We start from the raw sequence: 24524 nt of genomic DNA, 5'->3' as shown, positions 1-24524 counted from the left end.
GCACAGAGGCATCCATCTTCACCTGGCTCTTACCGATGGAGACACACATTTGTGGTCTTCTATCATCCAGCAGCTGATCAGATGGGGAAAGGTGCCCTCTTTTGTTCCCAATGGTTTCCTTCCTTGTCTGCCTTTTCCTAGCTGATGTATGGAGTGGTAGGAGAATAAATGTCTTTTGGACAGCATATGACAGATTTCAAGGAGGGGGTCCTAAATGTTAGCTGTCCCAGTGCTGGCTCCTCAGATGTCAGAAGAGAGCTGGAGAGGCAAGCATCTGAGCAGGAGAGGTTGTCTGCAGAAGACCTTTCACCAAGCAGTGCCCTGTTCCTTCCCCTGTTCCATGCATATCTGTGGTGGCAGGAGGAGACAGTCACACTCCAAGATCTGGGCAGTGAGCTCATTGCACCCAAAGTCGTTAGCAGGCACCAACTCCGAATGTGCATAACCAACTGGGAATCCTTACGCTTGTTTTAGCTGCTCTTTCCCCTTCCTGTGTCATTGTCTGTTTGTCCCTCAGCCCCACAGCTGCACTGCCTGGACTTATTTTTCTGGTGCTCTCAGAGTACCTCTGTATGGATTGGGACAGACTGGCTGCCCAAGACCATGGTGGTAATTCTCCAAAATCAGACTTCCGTGCTTTTCCTGAATCGAAACTACTATTTCCTGATGAGTTGTTGGAGGGCTGCTTTACAAATCAGACTGTGAGGAGTAGGCTGGGAAAGGCTGACAATGTATCTGTTATTGGACGTCGACACTGCATGCTGGGTCTGTATAGCCTTTCTTTCTGAAGTGAGGTCTCGTTTTCCTGCCCCACAGAGGTTTGCAGTGTTAGCCTCCCCTTGTTAATGCTGGGAATCTGAAAATCTAGGATAGGAATTACAGTTGGGAAGAGGTCCCTGAAAGCAGTTTCTGGAGAGTAAGCCTATTTTACATATAGTTCTGCCCACGTGATCCAGATCCCAAGAAAAGTTCAAAGTACTCTGCAAAATAAGATGTTCTTCGTCAACTCCCAGACATCAGGGAGGCAGAAAAGAGAGTTAAAGGAGGGCTCGTCCCCTCCCTGCTCAGCTGATACCTCCAGGAAAAAGGAGTGATTCTTTTTCCCCCTCACCTGGCCTCACCTAGCTGTGTCACAGAAGGGTTCATTTCTGGTATGCATCATTAATCTGAGTTTCTAATAGCAGTAAAAGACTCTGAACTTGGTCGACAGAGAAGTTAACAACCAGTTTGCTGGAGTCCTAACAGTTGATCACTTAGCCTTGGTTATTAACTGCAGGCAAGGACCAGTTTCTGAGAGATAATTGGGGTCATAAACAATGGCTGTGTAATGGAGATTGTGCCCTAGGAGAGGGACTAAACATATTCAGCTGCAAGAAACTTACTGCCTTTGGATGGCATCCGGGTGCTGCCGTCCGCCATCTAGAGTTCAGACAGCCAAGTTGTTGCTCTAGGGCAAGAGAGGCCTTTAGTCCTCAGCAGGCAGCATCTATCTGTGCTAAGGATGGCCCCTAGCTGGAAAGATGCTTGAATGCGGCCACAGCAGGCTTGATAAAACCTAAGCAGAAATCTGGAAGGTGCACAGTGGAGGCCACATGTCTTTTAGTCCATTTCAGAAACAGGACTCAGCATTTAGGAGTGGTAAGTTCTGCAGCCTGGGCTAGGGTTGGTGGTGTCAGCTGGATTTTCCAAGTTGAAGGCATCTCAGGGTTGAAGTGGCCACCTTAGGTTGTTCTGGCTGAATGTCCTGTTTTGCAAACGTCCTGCTGTTGGAGCTTTTGCTTGAGCAGGTGTGTGCTTGTGCACAGCAGGCATGAAATGTGTGTGCGGGGTCTCCTAGGCTGTTTGGGCTCTGCTCTAGCATTGTTGGAGAACTAAGATTTCTCTGCCTGGAATTCCTTAATACAGAGTTGGTTCGTTGCTAGGAAAAAAAGTCCAGAAAAGCACCATTAAGAGATAGGAGGGTATTTAAATAGAAAGGATTTTTGTTCATACTTTCTAAAATAAAACCCAGTTTCTGGCATTAAAAATCCCTTCTGGGGACACAATGTACACGGGGGTTCTCCAGGCAGTGACAAGATGTTTTCTTTCGGTGGAGGGCCTGTTGGGACTGGAAGATAACTTGATGGGATTTCTGATGTGGCATCAGCCTCTGATTAGATTCGTGTCACTCTGGTCATTCCCTGTATGCGTCTGATGGGAAGCAAGGGGAGGAAAATAAAGGTGCAAATGAGTTTCTGTAATGATTGCACTAGCCAATCTATTGTGGCATGTTGGGATCTGGAGTTTCTGAAGGTTTTATCCTGTCGAGACTTAGGGTAGCATGTGCATGCATGTGGATCACAAGCTGAGCTGGGCACCCTGATGTGAAAGCTGGGAAGGTACCTGACACACAGGTCCAGCAGCTCTGTACTGTGGCACTTGCAAGCATCCTTGGATATTCCCTCATTTTTAAAGGAATAAATCATTCTGCCCTGTTGCTTCCCATGTGTGCAGAACTGCAGAAGAAAATTTAAGGGGAAATCTGTCGAGAAGGGTAATGTTGCCCTTCATTTCCCGATAGCAAAAGCATGACAGCATCGCTGGGCTGGGCTACATTACAGAATGAAGACAGTAAATGTTATCTTAATGTGGAGACCTGAAAGGCTGCTGTAGGTATGGAGCTGAATTTTTTTCCACTGAGCCTTTTGCTCTGACAGCAAAGGCTTTGCTTGGCTTTGATTCAAAACAGGGAGGTACCGGAGATGGGCAGGGATCCCAGAGGGGGCTCAGGTTCTCCCAGGTTTCAGCCTTCCCCAGCACATCACTGTCCCAGTCACGCATATAGGAGGATTTTCAGCAGTTGGTAAAGTGAATGAGAGCAGAAGCATTAGCAATATCTCTGATACTGGTCTCGCATTAAATCTGTGCTGAGAACTGGGTTCACCAGGCTGAAGGGACATCTTTGAGTGAAGGAAGGTCCTGCTGAAACTGGTGGGAGGTGGTTTGATGTCCCCCCTCCCAGTGCCACCGGGATGCACTGCAGGCTAGAAACTCCTCAGGAGAGCTAGAAACAGAGCAGGGAGAGAATCAGGCACTCTGCCTCCTCGCACTGGGGTTCTGGTACTTCATGGTGAACCGGTTTTCTCCAGGCAGTGACAGGGGATACCCCGAGCTAGAGCCAAGGCTGACTCAGGAGGAAGCCAAGAGGTGGCAGGGGCTCCTGCCTTTCAGATAAAGCGGAGCCTGTTTATCACTGCTTGACCGTAGGGGAAAGCAGGCTTAGACAGACCTCCCAAGGGAGGCTGAGAGTGTAGGGCTGAGCGGGTGACTGCCCCGAGGAGGTGGGCTGGAGTCTCTCTTATTCCAGATACTCCTCCAACTGCATGAAGTGCTAATCTCAAAGGGAGGCCGACATATCCCAGTATCTCTGAGAGCCAAATAGACCCTGGCTCCACGGCAGTCCTGCCACAGTGTCAAAGAAGAAATCCAATTTCCCTGCAGCACCAGGCAGAGCCCTTTAGTAACCCCTGGGAAGCTGAGTGTGCGTGGGATGCCTGCTGTGCCGTATTGAAACCCGCCCTGGAAAGAGCAAGAACATGAATATGGAAGGAAGCGAAGGGAACAGTCACACTCACAGCTTCACATTCCTAAGCAGCAGCTCTTTGAGCAGCACAGAGGAGGAGGTTTGATGTCTCCTTGGGCAGCGTTAGTGCTACCTCTAATTTATTCAATGAGGGCTGAGATTTCCAGGTGACAGGCTCTCCAGGAACACAATGGGTAGGACCGGCTGGCTCGCTTTGAAGCGACAGAGGTGAGGGGACACGTGAGAGGTTTGGGCACAGAGCTAGGGTGTGATTTTTGCACCAGAACAGATCTAATGAACTGAGGCACAGATGGGTCCTGTCCTTCCGTGCTCAGCCTGGCTGTGGGGAAGAGATGCTCTGCCTGCTCATCTGTTTGCTCCCAGAGGCAGCGTACCTGCCCACTCATGACTGCAGCGCTCTCCCTTTGACAGCTGAGATGGGAAATGAGTTTTTGAGGCTATGCCATTGAACACCTACCACCAGCAGAATAACAAAGGCCCCATCCTGCCTGTTGCTGGCATGCTGAAGTGTGAGCAGGCAAACATATTCGTGCCTTCTCAGTAAATCCCCAGCTCAGCTGCTTCTGTGGCACACAGCTTTAGCTTTAACTGCCTTGTTATCCTTTGGATGGACAGAAAGGCTCCTGGATAGCCTTTGGGATGAATGGGTCATTTCTCTGAGTCAAAAACTCTTCACTCAGACCTTAGGTCAGTTAAAATTTGTGGCTTTGCTTTTTGACCCACCATCCATTTTTTTCTTTGGTTCCTCCATGTGCCTTGGAGAGGGGTGGGGGGAGCACATAATCAGAATAAATGGGGAATTTCTGGATTTCTCACTGGTGCCAGCCATCCTGCTGGGAAGCATCAGCATCCATTGCTCAGCTGCTCCGGGAGTAGGAAGAGGAAATGCCTGAACCTGGGTCCTCCCCTATTATTAGCAAGGCAGGATATGTTCCAGGCTTCACTGGGAGTATTTTTGGACAAATTCTCAAATATCTCAGCTTTAAAATGCTTGAGTGACAATCACGTGTTTCCATAAGGTAGAGAGATTAAGCCTTTAATAATAAGGTGGCAGAGTACACAAAATATTCAGGGCAGTTGATGAACGAGCAGAGCAGACTTTTGATGTCTGATCTTGGCAGCTTGGAGCACCTTCCTGCTGGTTAGCTGTGACTGTCTTTCACTCCCGTGCCCCTTCCCAAACTGCTGCTGGGACCAAACTTCAGGCACTTCTTGATAAATTGTGAGTTAGCAATACTGTCGTGGGAAGGACTTCTAGCCTCACTGGACAGAGGAGGCTTAGCTGAGTCTGCCTTTGTTTAGAATCCACTGGGTAGCATTAGAGCATGGAAGAAAAGTCATTTCTTACATAAGCTTGGATTATGTTATTTACTCTCCGTTGTTTGTAAGGGCCTCATAGAACCGTGAAAATGACCTTTATTTCTCTATGGATTTTGTCCTTTTTCATTTTACAAATATTGACTTTTTTTTTTTCTCTTGTGTCTTTATCAGAGCTGAATTAACAAGGCTGTTTAACAAGAGCCTCTGATTCATTTGGGGTCTTTTTGTGCCAGGTACTATCACAAGCAGCTGAAAGCAGCTCAGTGAAGAATACGCAACCACTGTTACAGAATTGACAGAGTAGGTGATGTGCCTTGTCAAGAGCTGAGCTAGCATGGGTCAAAGAGCAGGCTTAAAAAGATGGTCTCTTCAGCCTGGGCACAAATGCTAGGAAGGGTTGTTTGTAAGGAATAAGGTTTTATGTCTGAAAGCTCTGCTCCTCAGACCATTAAAGCTTGAGGCCACTGAAAATCGTTGAGTCTACTGGATTATTCCAGTTCTACCCACAGATCACCAAGTGAGATCAAGAGCCCATATTCACAGCAAGAGGTAATTCCAGTCCTTATGATCCAAAATCTCAGTGTCATGGTGATGAGACTCCAATAGGAAAATGAGTCATTGGTGCAGCTTTAGATGCTCTTTCATGCCGGGCGTTTAAGCAAGCCTCTTTACTGATTCAAGAGCTTGTAGGTGGAGCAGAAATTGGAAATTGAAGGCAAACAGGGACATAAAGATCAAACAAACTAAGTCTGATGGCCACTTTTGTTGCTTTTAACACAAGCAAGAGGGAAGGTATAGCCCAGCTGATAGCTGTCCCTTGCTGTTCATACCTGCCATAATGCACCATTGTGGTTTCTCACACAGGACCTGGAGGTTGGGGAGGGTGGGGAGGAAGCAACCACTGCGCACAGTTCTCTGGGGCAAGCTGAAATCTCGTGGCTTTCGGGATCGTATCTCCACTCTGTCAGTGGCCTTGCGACATCCTATAGGTTTTTTAGCGACCCGTCTGGCCAGTAGCAAAAGCCTGACCTTCTGCATATATTCCACATTGAGAAAAAGAGATGTCGCGATGGAGATAGAAATGGTATGTCCAGATTTCTTTCTTCCCAAGTAGGCAATGCCACTTGTAGCTTTGCTTTAAGACTCTCCTGTGGGTTCGTCTTTCTTATAGCCTATACACTGCGGTGGGAGATGACATTTGCTTCGAATGAGACAAGGGTCTCCTTAAGCCAGCTGTTGTACAAGCCTATAAAAAGAGCAAGTCCTCATCCTTAAGCACTTATGATCTATATCGAAGGATGGCGTCCTTTCGAGGAGTTTGCCCCAGTGTGCATTTATTTTTCCCTGAGATCAGAGGTTAAGTATGCCAGTGGGAGCTGGAAGATTGTCTCTAAGAAGCACGATGGGTCCAGTCAGTTAGTGCTTATTAGTCTCCCCTCTGCAAAGGATGGACTCCTACCTTCCCTACTTTGCTGGGCTCGGCAGAGCTGGGAATCGCTCCTGCCTCCCAGCCTGCACCTGCTGAAACAGGCCAGTGGGGTGGAGGGGAAGCAGAGAAGACGTAGCCATTACCCAACAAGTCAGCAATAACGCTGAGAACAGCGCTGGGTCTCCAGGCTCTTACATGATCCATGTCCTTTCTAGTAGACAGTGCTGTCTGTCCTGCAGCTCACTTGCGTTTTTCTAGAGCAGAAGGAGCATTACCTCTGGGCCGTCCTGGTCTTCAGCATCATTGGAGACCATGTCTGTGCCACAGAGTAGCTGAAGTCTTGTAAACCTAGAGGGGAAATGAGGAATTAAGAATTGAAAGGGTCTCAGGGTATCCTGGTTGAAGGGGGAATCTGGCTGTTCCTTACAGGCTGTTACAGCTACATGAAAGAGATAGTTCTGGATCAAGAAAACAGTCGTTTTCTGCAGGAGGGCAAAGCAAAGAAACTGCTTGTTTTTTTCAAGAATCAGAAACCCGTCTCAGGGCAGAACTTGGCTCTGATATTGAAAGCGCTTGGGAAGTGAGAAGACAAGGTTATATTCTTCCTCCAATTAATATCTCTTACAAATTGAAACAGTTCAACAAAACCAGTGAAAATGGCATTCAGTGGCTGCTTGGGCCATTTAGCGGGTGTGTGTGAGGCTGAGCAGTGTCCTTGGGCTGACTCAAGGCTGGTCGAATGTTTTAACCACTGGGTTATTAGCTGCTCTAAGGCCAATCTCCCTGCATTCTCTTTTTAGTGGAAGTTTCAACAGTACCACCGTGTCTTTACAAACAATTTCTGTCTTGGTGACATGATTCTTCACAACAAAAAGAATCAGAAAACTCCCAGCCAACTCTGAGCCTCACACTTCCAGAGTCAGAGCTTCGTCTGCTTCTCCCCGAAGGCTCAGCCAAGGAAAACAAGCCACTCCATATCACTGTTCATTTACCCTCCTGAACCCTGTCTCTCAGTGCTTCAAGGTAGATGCTTCAGCAGTTAATACGGCTCCTGGGGCATGTGCAAGGAACAATTAAAGTTCATTGTGCCAGTGAAGAGCCCTGGGGTGAGCCAGGCTGTGGAGACAGCTGCCCTGGTTTTGCTGTGTGCAGCAGCTTCCGGAAAGATCCTGTTACAGAGAGAGGCGAATATGTCTTGCTGATTGCAGAGTTAAAGTTTAAAATTCAAGGACTAAACTCAATGTGGCATTTCTAGGCTTTTTGCTGGTGGCATGTGGTTTCTGGCATGCAGCGCCTGGGCAGTGCAGGGCTGGGGAGAGCGCAGCTGCTGAGCCTGGGAAGCTGTTCCCAACCAGCTGCAGCATGGGACTGACGGCAGGAGTGAAGCACGAGTGTTTAAAGAACAAACACTTTGTAGTGTTCCCTTTAACATTTTGCCTGTGACACTGCAGGATCTAGATCTTTGATCCTAAAATGCCAGAAAGGTCATGAATGGCAGTTCCTTCATCTCAGGTATAAATGCTCACTACAGCTGTGCCCTGCAAGGGTTAGCTAAGCCTTCTCCAGCTGCAGGCAGGAGGCTTGGCAGAAGGCGATGTTGGCCATTCCTTGGAGAAGGGCCCTGCTAGAAGGTTTACAGCAAGATTTCGTTTGTGCCCATCAGTCTGAGCAGTCTCTATCTGTTTCAGCTGCTTGTGCTAGGAGTGTATTGCCCAAATGGAAAGTCTCAGCTAGAGGATAAACTTGTATGTCTGGTGTGCATGGGGAGGGGGCAAGCTTTCCTCTTGCCTTTGTGACTTGTTTGGAAAGTGGAAACTTCTCCACAGATAAATTGGAAGTTGTCATTGGCATCCCTACTGAGAATGTCAACAGGAATCTGTCAGCGCCAGTCATGACGAAACAAACACTATTTCCATGTTTAGAGCACCACACCAACTGTACCTAATTAGCCTTCACGACAGCACATCAATACAAGGAAATAGGGATCATTAACTTCAGCTTCGCTTTACAGAAGGGGAAGACAAGCAGCGCTGCCAGCCCCATGCGTTTCAAATTGAGGTAGGCTTGGAAAAATCACAAAGTTAAAAATAACAATAATCCATTTGGGGTTCTCAGAGTCTTAAGAGTGCACTTGAATCAAACTTTCACGTTTTTCTCCAAGAACCATCAGGACTGGAAACTTCTCTCCCATACACGCTTTTTTGTGACTCAACAATGAAGGCTTTTAGAAAATCACACGTTCTCACTCACAGTGGTGCAGAGGCAATAAAGGTCAGAGCAATTTGCTCAGTGTTGCTTAAAAATCAGCTGGGCAAAGCTGGGACTAGACTGTGTGCGTAGCTGACCCTGCACCCCTTGCCTGTTCCTCCAGACCAAACATTTTTCTAGGTAGGAGAACCTGCCTAAATCCACCAGTGGTCACTTAATAGCTGCCAGAGGCGTAATTCCGGCTTGAACTAGTGACTTCATCCCTTCCCCTCCATCTGCTGAGGGACAGACTGATGACATTGACTGTTTACATTTTGGTCTCTGAGCCAGCCCAGCTCCTTCGCCTGGGCCCCAGCAGGGATGGAAGTGTCCTAAAGATGCAAAATCGTACGCATTGCTCCCTGACACTGCTTTCCTGGCTTGAGGCTGGTTTTATAAGTGAGTAGGAAAGAGCAACTTGTACATATCCTTCTTAAAGTAAAGGGTTCTCCCTGCCTGTCGTATCACCTGGTGGCGGGTGCCGAGGGGAAGAATAACGCCTGTGCCATTTGTACTAGGCACCAGCGCAGGCTATTGTTTTCTGTCGCTGAATAAATGCGATGCAAAGCCCTGAGGAGTCACTGAGGCAGCTTTGAAAGTCGTATCTGTTACTAGCAACAAACTGATCTCACTTCTGCCCTGAGTCATCGATGCTGTCAGGATCAGATGAGAAGACACGGTTTCATCTGGAGTCCCAGCAGGCAGGACCCCTGCTCTGGAGAGAAACCAGCGGGGGGCTGTGGAGGGCTGTGGCCGAGGAGGACAGCCTCTTGTGTGGGGTGCCAACCCCAGCCCAGAGAGCGGCGTTCATACAGGAGTGCATTTTATTCATCTCTTTTTCTCCTCCGTCTTCTGTTCTAAGCTGACATGGGGTGAAGTGAAGCTGAAGGGACCCTTGAAAAGGCCAGGTCATTGATGGAAAGGAAAAAGGGCTTGGCACATGGTGAAGAGCTTTCATGAGCAGCGTGGGCTGCAGCAGGCTCCAGGGAACAGAATTGTTCCCCTGCTTGGGATGTGTGTCTGTCTCTCTGATTATTTTGTGTATTTCATCTCTGCTGTCTGTCTCACCCTTAATCTGGGCTCCTCTGTGCCAACAAAATGCTTAGCTCACTCCATTGTCTGAGAGACTAATTTGCACTGTAAATCTGATGCTTATCTTACGTGACAGCTTACTATGGGGTTTATTGAAGTCCTGAAGACAAACTAACCAGGGATGGCTAGAAAGCTTTCGACACATCATCTGGACTGTAGAATGAATACAACCTATTTCAGCTTACTGCCAGGTTAGGACATGGCCCCTTGTGGCTGGGGTCATGAAGATTTCTCTTTCTCCTTTCAGATCTATTCAAACCTGAGTTTGTTTGGTTTTTTTTTAGGGTACAGCTTCCGTTCTGTGGTGGAGCTATTTGGATGCTTCTGGAACAGCCTCCCACCCTCCTAGGGCCAGGTCCTTCATCCCTCCTCCCTGCTGCCTGTGGAGTTTTAAGGACCATGAGAGTGGCTTCAGACCAGGTGCAGGCAGTGTGGAAGCACTGGTGCTCCGGTGTGCTGCAGCTTCATTGTCTCTGCCTAGCTTAATCAGAAAGAACCTTTGTCCTTGTCTGTCTTCATTAGTATTTCCTGACGCTTTCTCCAATATGTTGTAGCTCTTTGCTGGCAGAGTAACATCCCCCCTCAATCTCATCCACAGTTTCCTCCTCTCTGGTCCCTCAGCTATCCACCCGCAGGCATTCACGTATCATCTGAGAGATTTTCACACTGGTGATGTTAGGGTAGCTGGGCATCTCCAGCAGCCCCAGGTCAATCAAAATGTGGACAGAGGACTAAATCGTCCTACAGAGGGGTTCCAGGTAGCCTCAGATGCAGGTTTACCTGGGGAGAGCCAGAAAAATTATTGCTGCATTGATACAGCTCTTGGTTCTGAAGCTGAAAACGCCTGTAGGTGTTTAATGCCCAGAGCTTCTGCATTGCAGTCCTCTGCAAATGATGGGACGCAAAGGATCCTGCTTCCCCAGACAGGGCAGCAGGAACAGAAGACCTCTGAGGATGGTGTTCATTCAGAGGGCCAGTCTGTTTTTCACTGAGTAGAGTCCTGCTTTACAGTTGCCTGGATTTCTGGATCCCTCTGTTCTTCCCTCCCTCGGTCTGAAGACAAAACACAAAAATGGCTGTACGGGATAAACTGTGTGCAGCAGTTGAGGAGCTGAACTGGAAATGGAGCCAGGGGGTCTTAATAGCATTGAGGGAGAGGGGGAAAAAAAAAAACACTTAGAGAAATTGTTGAGGAATAGGCCAGCGATATGTCATATACCCTGTAGAACTTTAGCTGCTTAGGCTACACCAGAAACTCTGTACTCAAACTCCATCTTGCTGCCCAGATTATCAGACAGACATGTAACCTAAAGCTTACTCCAAGTCATCAGAGCTGGTGAACACCAGATTCCTCACAGGCACTGTCCTGAGACCTGCCCAAAGGAGAGCTCTGTACAGCCTGGGAGAAGCTCAAGGGAAAATCTATGACTTCAAGAAGACTCCAAAATCTGCACAATTTTAGAAGAATCCAGCACAAAAATACCTAGGAAAGGATCATCACACCACCTAACTCAGGCTCATGCCTAGTCTAGGATAAGCTACTGTGCGCAACCTCCTCTGAAGAAGCCCCCTTCTCTTCCCTGGCTAGAAATGGAGCCAGAGGAATCAAATCACCTAACTTCTGTGTTAAGTGCCTAAAAGTTTGCAATTTGAATCTGAAGACACCTTAATTTGTTTCCTAAGAGGCCTGGAAAAATCCCCCTTTCCCACAGATGACATAGTGCAATCTGAGAGTCCCCAGTGTGAGTAGCTGGCCTCCCGTCTGCCCCAGTGCTTCTAGTGCAGGCAGCAACTCTGATCTGTTTGGCAAGGTCAGGTTGTCCCTTCAGCCATGTGCATCCAGCACCCCAGGGCAGCTGGTGCTTCCAAGGATAAAGTCCATGCCCTGCTGCTGAGTGTTTTCTGTCAGACTTCTCCTTGGTTTGCTTAAAAAAAAGAAAAAAAGGAAAGAAAAAACTTGTTTTCCAGCAGCACTTAGAGACCCTACTGTGTTACGTGATGCTCAGACAACGGGAAGATGGTCTCTGCTCCAAAGTACTCACAGGATAGCTTAGCAGAAGTACACTGAATAGCAGACATGGTAAAGACATGGCATGAGACAAGTTAGTAACAGTAAGAGGAAGATGTTTACTCAGACTGACTAGGTCTGACATCTCCATCAACCGGGGCGTGCAGCACATGAAGGCCTCGCAGCTTGGTGAGCGGTAGGGCCAGCCTCCTGGCACTCCTAAGGTCTTTGCTCGCTGGCAGAGGAAATCCACTGCTTACATCAGTGTTGGCTCTAATCTGTCTGGAAATGAAAGTGTGTGGAGACATCAAAGAGGGATTTCCAGGTAGATTTTTTCTGTTGTGTGGAATATTGTGGGATGCTGCAGCCGAGGTGTCTCCCTCTTTGGTCCCAGGAACAGATGCCAGGCCTGTCCCTGCACCCGTGCCAGGGGGACGGGTGCACACAGGGCTGTGCAGTGCAGACTGGGTCCTTCCTCGGGGCGCTGGTGGAGCCTCTGCAGTGCTCAGCTCTGAGGCAGTGGCTGGTGCTGACACAGTCCCTGCCCTGGACTCTCTGCAGAGGCATGATTGCACCATGTTTTTATATAGGCTTTCAGAAAGCCGTTTCCATCCCTGTCATTTCCCTGCTTCTGAGGAAATGGGGCGCGCATTTAGCAGGGGGCTAAGGCCCTCCTGCTGCATCAGCGCTGTGCAACCTCTCTTCTGAGTAGGTATGGGTCAGAAGGGCTGCTGCTGCTCTGGGGATCCTGTATTGCCAGCTGGCACTTGCTTTTTTTCCTGCCAGGATTGCTTTATTGTATTTTTGCAATTATTAGTAACTCATCTCGTGTACGAACTGGCAGTGAATCAGAAGTCAGAGTATCCAAAATATCTCACCTCACAAAAAGAGCAGCTCATCCTTTGCTGCCTGCGCCCAGCGTTGTTAGCTGACGCAAAGGGAGAGGGTTGTGTGGAGGCCGGCAGGAGAGCTTCAAGTTTGAATCCCGTGAGTAGCAGTTCAGAGTCAACCCTTTCCCAAGAAGTGGCGAGCTGTGAACGTTATGTCTACAGTGTTGTGGGCAGGTGCGATGGCAGCTTGGGTGGGTATATCATGCTGGCCTTCATCCAGCTGGCACAGGTAAAGCAGCAGTGACATAGCGTAGCAACTTAAGCACTGTCTTAACACTATTAAATACATAGCTGAGATCTCCGGAGGGCTTGTACAACCTGAGGTGATGTTTGTGTCGCTGTATCTTTCCTGCAGTTTGCTATCTGTGCTAGCTCAATTACAGTTCTTGCAGATAGGTCTGTGCTGTGCCTCAGTCCCTCAACTGACATTAGCACAGACCTGCCTCCAAACAGATGCTCTGAGGACCTGCAGGCCACGCAAACGTCGGCTGTTGCTGTCTGCAGTTCATGCCTCCTGTGCTGGCATTAGTCTCTGTGATTTGCTGGCATTAGCCAATACGCAGGGGAGGGGAGTTACATCTCCTGTTAATGGGATTTGCTTTGCATTGCAGCACTGAAGCTTGCGAGTTTGGGGCTGTAGCTGAGCCGCCGCCTTCCCTTCTCAGTCGTGTGGGCAATTCCGCTCCCACTCTCTACCCTCCCAAAGTCCTCTCCTGCCATGCTGTAGGCCTGGGAGTGCCTGGGTCCTCCTCCAGCCACCACGAGGTCTGGGGCTGCAAGGCACTGCGCATACGGGAGCGTGTGCTGTGGTGGACAACCCTCCTGGGCTAGAAGAGGCGCCCAGGGAGGAGGTCTGCAGCGTGGACACTTCTGACTTTCCCTTTCTCTCTGTCCCCGCAGATGCCGACAAGGACCATCCGCAGCAGCAGGCAGGGGTGATCTGGAGAGTGACAGGTGGCCTGTTCAGTATCACTCGGGGAGCCGTGGGGGCCACGCTGGGAGGAGTTGCCTGGGTGGGCAGCAAGAGCCTGGAGCTCACCAAAACAGCTGTGACCAGCGTCCCCGCTGCTGGTGTCGGACTGGTGAAGGGCAGCGTCTCGGCAGTGACCGGCGGCGTCGGAGCCATGGGCAGCGCGGTCGCCAGCAAAGTCCCTTTCACTGCAAAGAAGAAAGACAAGGCTGACTAATCCCTGTCACAGCTCCCTTCCAGAAGATCAACCTGCCCATACTCTCCCCCTACACAGCACCTCTTTGAGTTGGAACCAGCCGCTTCAGGGAGGGTCAAGCACCCGAGCAGACTCTGGCTGCAGCCTGCTCAGCACCGCCTGCCTGGCTCAGAGCTCACAGAGCCGCTGTCAATGCCTTTCACTCCCATCACCTACTGGGAACCACCTCTACTCCGGGGGCTTTAAAGGTGCCCTTGTCTCTGTCTTGCAGTTTCCTTCCTCTGTTCTTGCTCTTGTAAGCACGGAGGGGTGGGAGAGGGTGTCAGGCTCCATCTGCCTGGAGCTGGGGGGAGTAACAGGGGAAGGGGAGGAACTATGCCTGGCTTGAAGTGTGCGTTGTGTAGTGGAATTCAACTTCAGCTGGGAAGACAGCCTCTGAAACATCCCTTCCCTTGGCTCTGGGAGGTGTGTTTGGGGGGTCTGCTTGGGGGAGAACTCTAGAAGAAAGTCCCATTGACACAAAGGAGAGATACTGTGAAGGGGGGGAAGCCTCCTTCCTGCCCTGCACCTCTTACCTTTTCTTTGCAGGGACCATCCCACAAGCTGCTCTCAATCACTTACTCCCTGGCTGAACTGCACCCTTCAGAGAAGGAAACCTAAAGCTCAGCAGAGCAGCTCCAGGGATAATGCCACACAAGAGTATAGTATCTCCCAGGCCATCAACTTCTGCACAGATTTTCTTGGTGAGAGGCAGGAGGATGAAAGCTGCTGTATGTTCCCACTCCCAGCTGACAGTGGCATCTGCCAGGCCTCTGTGATACTGCAGCATAGAGTTAATGTTAAACTCTTGATAGCATGAGAGTGGTTTAACCTACATCTTTGTTTCTTGAAGAGGAAACAGCATTTGGTATGTGTGTGCATTTCCTCTGTCTCTTTTGTTCTCGTGAAGGCCAGGTTGACCCAGACGTGTTGGTTTTGTCTCTGAAGGCAGCAGCTTCACAGAAAGATCAGGCCTTGATGTGTGCCTGAACTTTGCTGGGATGCTCATGGCAGTTGGTGAGGAAAGAAGAAGTCTTGTCTGTTCTTCCTTTGTCTCAAACGCCCTGCGAAGGAGGAGGGCAGTTCACACTGCGTGGATCTCTGCTCACTGCTCTCCCTGAGCGCATCTCATGTCTTATTCCAGATCAAGACTGCTCCTGAAGTCAGCTCTAACCCCAAAGCTAAAAGCTGCTTGTGCGTAACTAGCTGTGCTGTCACCAACTCTCTTAGAAAGATACAGTATCTTACCAAGTGGGACAGAAGACAGTCTTCTTCCAAACTCCTAACTGCCTCTCCCAGGCCTTAGACAGGAGAAGATGGTATCTAAGGGGCTACACTTCACCAGCCACCCCTGGGCAGGTGATGGGAAGCTCATCATGCTTTTGGCTAACCGGTATCCCACACAGGCTCTTGCTGGGGGAGGCAAGACATCCTTCCCAAGCCGTTGTCTGCAGGCACTGTGTGTGCATAGCAAGCATGGGAAATGGGATAAAGGTGCATTGAGGAAGGCCACAGGGGTCCTGAGGGTTTCCCATCTTTTTATTTTTGCTCTTCCGTGCGTCCTTGCAGTAAATGGCGTAAAGCTCTCCATTTGTCTGGAACTGCCATTTCCTTGAGGGATGGCCTGGAGAAGGGGAGAAGAGGCATGTGGGGACTCACAGCCTAAATCGCTGTTTTTACAGCCTAGCTAATGGAGAACTCATGGACCATAAATAGCAAAAGAGAGCAAATTAGCAGGCAGGGGTACAAGATTGAGTCTACTCCAAAACCAGAGCCTCACACCGCTTAACGGGCATTCAGGAACATGTAACTATGGAGGACTCAAAGTCTGTCTCTGTTAGCGTGCTAGGCCTGCTTGGTTCATCCAGGTGACCCAGCCCCAGGCTGCTTTTCTGGGCACTCTTAGTGCTGGAGTAGAAGGAAAACAGGGTCAGTGTTCCCAGTCTAAGAGCTCCTGGCAGCTTTGGTTGCAGGATGGTAGGACCTGAATCAGATGAGGAAGCTGTTGGCTCCTGATGGATGCCCCATCTTTCCTCTTCCCCCACCACAGAGACTCCAGCCAGCTCAGAGTCCTCTCGGGCCACTGGTGCAGCCCTTCTCCCATCGCCCCTTCATGGTAAGAGGGGCAAAAACTACATTGTGCATAAATCCCATTGCTGCTAGATGGGGGGGTTGGTACAAAATAGGGGGGGCAGCACCAAGGTGGAGGGGAGGATTGAAGGAAGTTAGTACAAGGAAGATCACCAGTTTTCAGGTGACAGAAGATGAGGAAGGACTGGTGACAGGAGCAGGCAAGGAGTGAGGGAGCAAGAAAAGAGGGAGCGTGGAGGGAATTTTTTTCTCAGAACAGGCTCTGAATCAGAGGATGAACACAGTGGAGTTTGTCCTAGGGAAGAGCACAGAAAGGGAAGTGGATGAATGTGGGGTTTGGTGTGTGATGGTGGTGGTCCACACCTGGTTGGTGCCCTGCTTCCACAGTAGTGATGATTGCTAGGAGTTTCCATTTAGCTAGATCAATGTGCCCAATGGATGGTCCAAGCACCAGAGCAGCTCCCTCCTTACCATCCCCAATTCCCAGATCTCCCCCAGGCTTCTGTCATGATCTCCCCGTGGTGGGACTGGGTCTCGCTGTGGTGGAGGTGGAACGTGGCCCTACACGCAGCCCTGTGCCCCACATGGCTGAACATACCCCATGCCCAGGGAACGTGGCCTGGCTGAGAGGAGAGCCCACAGGCTCCTCCCTTTTCCCTTTGCTCATCTCATTATCCTTCACTTTCTTTTTCATCCCTCACTTAGCTTCCTGTCTTGCCCCTGGATAGAGCTCTCCAAAGCTCTCACTGGGACCTTTGTTAAACATCCACACTCATATTGGCTGGGAGGGCAGAGAGGGTGACTCTGCCCCCACAGCTCCCCTGGCTGGGACAGAAGTGCATGTCTTCCACCCCTCTCTGTCCCCTTGTGTTTTGCGTGTGGAAAATCTTAACCCACTTCTTGTCCTCTGGGTTCCCTCCTTGGCTCCTGTCCCTGTGGGTGGGTCATTTCTGTGTCTCCATTGCAAAGTCATCCTTGTAAAAACAACAGCGTGAGTGGGAACGTGGAGACAGCGAGAGAGAGACGCAGAGCTGCTGGGACAGATGCCGGGGCCCAGCTCTGCTTTTCTAGGAGCCAAGGAGCCCTTTGGCAACCCAAAACTGTCACTGCAGCCATGCAGTCCCGTGCACGGTGCTGGGCTCCAGAGAACACTTGCGTTCTTTATCATTTCATTGTCTGTAATTGGTTTCCTACTGAATTTGTTTGCTTGGTTTGTTTTGCAGTGTGTTTCTGGGAATATTCTGCATCTCTGTATTTTAATTACAGTAAAATTTGAGGATAAAAACCTTGGTTATGCTGGCTTTTGTTTCCAGTGGGGGGGAAATGAGGAGAGGAGGCGCAGTTGAAGGAATATGTTAGAGATTCCTTGGGAAATCAGATCTCTCCCTAAGGGCTCTACATGAGGCACCAAGCAGGGCTGAATCTCTGTCCCTGCTTAAACTAGGGCATGGCTTTCAACCACAATTCAAAAGCCATTTTGCTGCAGGCACATTTCCTGATCAGAACGGTAAGAATAGTTTGGATAAGACTTCTAAACTCAATTTGTTATGTTGGTTGAAAGACCGCTGTGCATGAGGACTGTCAGGCCGGGGACAGCTGGCCTAGCCCTTAAAGGTGGGATCTTGGCAGCCGAAAATGGGAATTCTTGCCTCTACAGCAGCTCTTTCTTCATGCAGGTTTGCACAGCCACTTTTCCCAGCTGAGGAAGCGAGGGAAAGCCTGGTTCCCCCCGCAGCAGCCTGTCCTTTCTGCAGGACAGGGTGGTGTGACATCCCTCCCCAGAGCTGTGGGGGAGCCGTGGGGCAGCCAGACCCTCTGCATTTGCTCACTGGCTGGCAGGCAGCGCGGGTGCTGGGAGGGCAGAGCTGGCCACCCTGGCTACCTCACCTCCTCCACGGGCACTTACCCAGGGCAGAGCCACCCGATGCTCCCGGGACCGCACAGCCCTCATGCAGGGACTATTGCAGGCCAAGGGCCAGGCTGTGCGGTATCGAGCCCCAGACAGGGTGTCCCTTTTACTGGGGTGAAGCCAGGAGCCAACAGCTCAGCATTTAAGTGCGGACAAAAGGATTAATTTAGTAACTAATAACAGGGCAATCAAGCCGTTTATTTGGTTGACATTTTGCTGCCAGCTGCTCAGTAAGAGCAGCAAGCAGCGCGCTGCTGAGGCCAGCTGCAGCCGCCTCTGCCACCTGCCACGCTCCTCCGTCCTCGCCCACAGACACAGCCGGGGCAGCGTGGCTTGGGCGGCGTTGAGCTGGTGGCAGGAGCAGGTTTGGTGGTGGAGGGGATGGGGTGAAGACACTCATTGCTCCTGCCCCTGAGTGAAGGTGCTTGGGGGAGGGAGTTCTCCCAGCAGCTGCCCCCGTGCCCGCCATGGGGAAGCAGATGGAGGAAGTGCCCGTCCCACAGCCCCACAGCCCATGCACGCTGTCGCCACATTCCTCCTCATGGGGCTGGAGCCGGCCATGTCACCTTGCAGACAGCACAGCTGAGTTACAGGTGCTCCAGCTGCAAGCCCTGAGGAGAGGCAATCAGGTCCATCACCCCTGCTCACCTTTTCTGCAGCGCAGCTGGAGCAGGTGGGCCACGTTAAGCCAATTTGCAAAACGCCACTAACAAGCCCCTCCAGAGGTCTTTAAAGGAGGAAAAGGATAGCAGAAACTCACCTACAGTTACAGCTTTCCCCTGCCTCACCCAGGCAGTGGGTGTGCAGGCAGCGTGTCCCGGCAACCTGTGTGTAACTGCAGCACCCAGTCTCACCCTCTCCCAAGTCAGAGCTCAGGCTGGAAGCTGGTGGGCAGATGACCTTGGAAGAGACCTTTGGAGAGGAGGCCTGCCCAGGTAGGTGGGCTGTGGGTGGCTCAAACACACCTGTGCCAGCAGTGGGTCCAGCACTGGGAGTGTGCAGCCGTGGGTGGATGTGACCAGCTGTGGTCACATCTCTGTGGGTCCCCATCCTGCCTGGCTCCAGGAGCAACAGATTTGGGAAGCTGCTGTGCTGTTGCTGTTTTCAATCCCCCGGGGACTGGCCCTGGTGCCTTCCCATCCACAGCTGCCTGTGGTCTGTGGGACGTGCCTCAAGGGCTGGGCTGTTTGGAGGGCTCTGTCCCAGCTGGGTCAGAGGAGCTGGTCAGCTGTTCTTGTCTTGTGTCAGGCCCTCGGTGTGCTCTGCTGCGGTGTGGTATTGCTCCCATGCCGTGTGCCCGGCTTCCCTGCCCAGCTGCTTGCTGCCCTGTTCAGCCCGCAGGCCCTGCACGGCCAGGGCTCGCTCACTGCCTGCAGGGTGCCTTGCGTGGGAGGGCCCTGCGTCTGTGGGCAGTGGGCAGCTCGTGGAGAACGTGTGTGTTGCCAGGACCATCTTGTTTGCTTGTTGTCATTCGGACAGTTTTACGGCCTGAACTTGAGCACTTTCCTCTGGTCCTTCAGGGCAGGACACGCCAACGCTGGCATCAACAGCGTCAGACGTGGCGGGGGGGGCAGCAAGGGGCAGCCTGGTGAGGCCAGGCTCACCGTGCTGGTGCTGTGAGTGCTCTGGGGCGGGGCACTTCAGCAAGTCCCATGCCCCAATGCAGGCCAACAAGCTCTCAGGTCTATAAATAACCACAGGTTCTCACTTTTGGCTTAACTACTTGCATTTTGACACACTTCAGATGCAAACATGCACACGCACGACGAGGCGACTGCAGTTCTCTGCCACCCTGGGGGGCTGCGGTGTGGGTCCCCCAGCATTGCCCCCACCCGCTCCCAGCCTCGCAGGAGCTGGGTAGACCAGGAGATGCTGTGCTTTGCCTGCTGGTGCATCCACACCCCAGTTTAGTCACTGAGGTCTTTCAGTTGAAGTTCACCCCCAGCTCAGTTTTATTGCACTTTTATTTACAGAAAACACAGAAGTAAAGCATTAAATGTGTTGGGCTTTTACCAAACCACCCAATCACTTTTTTTTCCTTTTTTTTTTTCTTTTGTGGGTTTTTGGCACAAAGAAGTATCACAGGTGTTACCAAACAACCATGTCACGAGCAGCAGACCAACTACCCAGCCCAATAACAGGACTTAAACAGACACGTCACACCGAGATTGAAAACGAGGAGGTTGTTTGACGTTCAGCTTCCAGTCTGACCTGCTCATCAGGGGCAAGGGGAGTTATTCTGGAGGGGACAACACCATTCATAAATTATATTTATATTTACCTCTTACATTGTAAAAGTAAACAGTGCAAAAGTACAGTACCCCAGGTACCCTTCGGTTTGGAAAGCTTGAAGGTTGCTTTATACATTTTGTGTGTTTTGTAAACATTGTTACCCATCCACAGTTCTAGCTCTGGCTTGGAGAGACCTGACTCCTCTCGCGTCCGAAACGTGTTGAGGGGCAGCAATTGCTTCCCCTGGACTCTGTTGAGATTCCCACTCAAGGTTTAGTGCAAATTTTGGAGAGAAAAAGACGAGAGAGAGAAAGAGGGGGGGGAAACAAAACAAAAGAAAATAAAATAAGGCAACAGTTAAAAACGGTCCGTATCAAAAACCGGGCCCCCCCCAGGTCTGCCTTAGGAGAAGGGCAGGAAGTCTCTCTCCTCCACCAGGCTGATGGAGAGATTCTTCAGCTCCTCCTCGGAGCCGGCGGTTTTGTAGCCCAGCTGCGCCAGCACCTGCTGGCAGGCGTGCTGGGTGAACGCCACGATCTCGTAGGACAGCCGGAACCGCCACTTCTCCGCCGTCGCCGCCGAGTTGCGCACCGTCCCATACTTGTGTTTGGAGGAGGACCTGTCTCCTCGGGTGTTGTTCTGTATCCAGCGCTCAACGTTGCTGTCCATGGGGATGCCCAGGAAATCGTAGATCTCCTCAGTCTTTTTCATGGGGTTCCTGGCCAGGTCTTCGTACCGCACCAGCATGTACTTGCCCTTGAGCCACGGCGGCCGGTTGAGGCCAGTGGACACAGAGTTCCAGAAGTCCTCACACACCGTGGTGAGCTGGGTCACGTCCAGGTTGTACGGCTTCCTGCCAGTGCCATCCCAGATCCTCCACAGCCGATAGGTGTCCCGGAAGGTCTCGCTCCGAGACGCCAGGATCCCCCGGGGGTCCCTCACCAGCTGGATGACCTTCAAGTTCAGCCGCGGGTCCTCCACCAGGGCTCGGAGGTCGCTGACCTCCGGCACCCGCACGGTTTTGATGGCCACGTGCCCGTGCTCTCTGCAGGACTCGGTGGCCAGCGTCAGGTTCAAGGTCCCGCACTTCTTCACGCAGTCTCCCTCCTCCAGGTGGAGATCGACAGCTCCCAGGGACTCGCAGACGGGTGGTGAGCACAGGGCCTTGCTGGCTCCCCTGCGGAAGAGGCGGTCGGTGGTGTGGTTGACAGGCTGGGGTTTAATGTAGTTCTCCAGGAAGTAGAGGTCGCAGTCATACAGGCTCCTCAGCAGGTCTCGGCTGGCCCCCAGCATGACCCGCCTGTCTGTCGTGCTCTTGCTCTGGGTTAGCTTTGGGATGAGGGTGTACTGGACGTGGTAGAGGGGCTCGAATAAATAGAAGACATCGAAGTGCTGGTTAAACAGCTGCCCGACAAACGAGGAGCCGCTGCGGGTGGTGGCAAGGATGAGGATGTGTGTCTTCCTGGAGAGGTTATATGTGAAAGTGGGGCTCTCGTCACACAGCCTGTCGGCCGCATCGGTGTCCTGGGTCAGGCTGCAGTTCACGGGGTTGGGGATGGGGCAGCTGTGGAAGGACTTGGCGGTGAAGGTCCGGATTGCTGTGTACTGGATTGCAATGGATGCCAAGGCTAGTAGGAGGACAGCCTTCCAGGAACATTGCATGGCTGGTCACCTTCATGGAGCTTCTTCACAGGTCGTCTCAGTGTCTGAAACGCAACAGAGAAGTCACAGGTTGAGCGAGGACTGCCAAGGAGGACCCAAGTATCCTACTGCTGGGTGTACCAGCAAACACTCTCCCAATGCATGTACGTCAGCCATACCCACGTGGACCCCAGTCAGGCACTGCAGAGCCCTGTTTCAAAAGAGGAGGACCAGGCAGAGGCTAGCAAGCCTGAAGAGACACTTCCAGCCAGGACTTCAGCCTCAGGGACTGCTTCCTTCCAGGCTGGGGGTGTACATAAATCCTGTGCCCCACAGCCCACCCCATGCCCTGCAGCCCAGGGAGGGGGATATTAGAGCACGGTGGCCACACCATCTATGTGCCTCCATCCAGCTGCTGTGAACCCTCCTCCCCAGTTGCCCTGTGAGTCACCTGTCAGCCAGTGCCTTTGACACCCAGTGCAGGGAAAGGGCAGGGGATGGTGCCAAGCAGCGCCTGGAGAGGCTTGTCTCCATTCTTTTTGGCCAGCTGGCAGGACTAGGTATGGCCCACCCAGGCCAACAACCTCCCGCTTGGGAGAGCAGTGATGGCTCTCCTGGAGCTGCAAACCTCTTTGCTTAGAGGTCCACCAGCCAGGCCAGCTCAGTCTGTCAGCCTCTGGGGATGAGCAGCAGCCAGAGCTGTGTCCTAGCTGCCAACCTGATGTGCCCCAGCACTGAGCTTGTGGTGCTGGCCAGATCCTGCTCAGCTCTGGGATTCAGGCCCCCTTCCTACTATGAGCACCTGAGGCGGGAAAGCAATAGTACAAAGGAGGAAGCATGAGAAACTGCAACCCCTCCATCTTCTGTTGGCAACAGCGCAGTGGCAGGAGCCGTGGGCACCAGAGATGGGCGCAGGGAAGAGCGGGGCTGTAGTTGCACAGGCCAACAACTTTAGTCTAGTGGTGCTAACCCTGGCCTTGGTGCTGCCCGCATGGGGCTGAGGGTAGGGGAAGCTGAGCAGGATGCTCAGGGATAGATAGTGAGGAGCACCCCAGCTGTGCCTGGGGATCTGGGGCACAGCAGGGAGGGGATGTAACCTGGTGGTGCTTCAGCATCTCTCCCCAGTTAACTAACCAAATAACATTCACAGACTGCCCTGCTGCTCTCCACAGCACGGGGCTTTGCATCCACGTGCTATTGCTCCCCAAGGCCAGTGGGGGTGGAGGGGCAGGAGATAGCAGACTCATCCCAGAAACCCCAAACAAGCCAGAAGCCCTGTGCAGGGGAGACATCGCAGTATTAGCAACAGCTTTGAAGCTCTCCTGCACCCACTTTTCCTTGCCCATCTTCCTTCCATGTCATCCCCCTGGTGTGGTACATTCACCTGTCCACGCGCCTCTGCAACCACCTGCCCACCCTCCTCAGGCAAACCAAGGGGACAGACACAAATATCTCCACTCCCTGCCCAGCAGAGCCCTTCCTTCCCACAGTATCATCGCCACCACTGCTTCCTCTTCCCCACTTCTCTTACACTCCCTGAGTGTCCCCAGGGAGAGCACTGAGCTGGCCCCAAGCTGGTTGCGAGCTCCTGGTCCCCTGCTTGCCCCCGGTGCACTGGCCACTGCGGGTGGGATTGTCAGAGCCACTACTGTAGCTGCTCAGCTGAGGTCTCCGAGGGAGGCTGATGGGCCAGTGATTGATTTCAGTGCCCGAGGCCTGTTCAAGCCCAGAGCACACTGAAATCCCTGACGGGCTTGAGACGGTGCAGTGCTCCTGGTGTGTGTTCCCTGCAGAGTCCATGGCAGCTGGCACAGCATGTTGTTCCCATCTCCTCAACATGCCCTGCTCCCCGGAGAGACCTTGTCACCCAGCAAGAGATGCCAGGAGGGCTGCTCAGACCTGCGGGTGAGTCAAAAACCTCCTTTTTCTTTTTTGATTATTATTTTTATAATTTACCAATTGCCCCAGGTGCTCGGTGCAGGCAGGAGGCTGCAGGAGCTACCAGCTCCAGAGACCTCTCACTGGGTGTGTGGTTTTCTGCACCCTGCGATTCAGAGCAGGACCCCAGCACAGGGGCTCCAGCACAGCTGCTGCAGGTGATTCCCCCCGCCAGCCATCGCCGTGTCTGCGCACTAAGAGCTGTGCTTTAGACCCGTAAACATGCTTTGAATAAGGGATGCTTTCTCTTGGGCAATAAGGGATGCTTTCTCCTGGGCTGGTGCCTACCAGGGATGTGGCATGTGGCTGGGGGACAGAAGTCACAGACACTTGGCTATTGCTGGTCCGGGGTTACCCCCCCTGCAGAGGGGAGACCTGGCCTCAGTGTCCACATGGGGTATTATATCCCTTGGATAAAGTGTTTTTCCAGGTCTGCTAAGTGAGGGCAGGACAGGAGCGTCCTGCTGGCACCTCCTGGCCCAGGTGAGTCCGGTGTGCTGCCTAGGTGGAAGCTGCAGCGGGAATACTTTCCTGCTCTCTAGTGATGGCCAGCCACACTGCATCCGTCACACACAACCTCAACTTCTGCTCCTTGCTGTGCTGCTAATGCATGCTGGAGCAGATGCACCTCGGACTGTCCCGGGATGTGGCAGAAACCCACGGCCAGCTCCCTGCAAAAGGCGACCAGAGCCTGGGTGCCTCCTTGGTCTCAATTCCTGCCAGATCGCTAGCTGCGAGCATTTCAGGTTCTCCACCCACCTGGACCCGCTCCCCTTCACAATGCACCAAGCTGCAGAGGGGAAGAAACGGGGGGAAGGAAGTTGATTCACCTCCTTGGCAGAGCAGGTGCAAAAACTACAGCCCAGCTTCAGCCTCGACTGCCCCTCATCACCCTTCCTGTGTGTCCTGCCGGTCTGCTGAGCTGCAGCCAGGGAGGGG

General features: G+C 52.0%; 3 protein-coding genes across 9 annotated transcripts in view; 1 reads left to right on the top strand and 2 right to left on the bottom strand.

The window, feature by feature from the left end:
* Positions 1–17150, top strand: part of LOC137661891 (transmembrane protein 263-like) — a 215638-nt gene extending 198488 nt beyond the window's left edge. For 4 of the 7 annotated variants that reach the window (XM_068397638.1, XM_068397639.1, XM_068397640.1 and 1 more), the window contains 2 exons: positions 9956–10091; positions 13470–17150. In XM_068397638.1, coding sequence (XP_068253739.1) covers positions 9956–10091; positions 13470–13756 — 423 coding nt within the window. In that variant the 3' untranslated portion in view covers positions 13757–17150. The remainder of the gene's footprint in view (positions 1–9955; positions 10092–13469) is intronic. The other 3 variants (XM_068397643.1, XM_068397642.1, XM_068397636.1) reach the window with 1 other exon arrangement.
* FREY1 (Frey regulator of sperm-oocyte fusion 1) overlaps positions 1–24524 on the bottom strand; it is a 433428-nt gene that overhangs the window by 282003 nt on the left and 126901 nt on the right. The window lies entirely within an intron of this gene.
* CHST1 (carbohydrate sulfotransferase 1) lies at positions 20409–21668 on the bottom strand. The gene has a single exon (XM_068399978.1). The coding sequence runs from the start codon at positions 21666–21668 to the stop codon at positions 20409–20411; it is 1260 nt and encodes a 419-aa protein (XP_068256079.1).

Source organism: Nyctibius grandis, chromosome 4, assembly GCF_013368605.1.
Source record: "Nyctibius grandis isolate bNycGra1 chromosome 4, bNycGra1.pri, whole genome shotgun sequence".
NCBI lineage: Eukaryota > Metazoa > Chordata > Aves > Nyctibiiformes > Nyctibiidae > Nyctibius > Nyctibius grandis.
The sequence above is the reverse complement of the archived record's forward strand: the minus strand, read 5'-3'. Positions and strand labels throughout refer to the sequence as shown.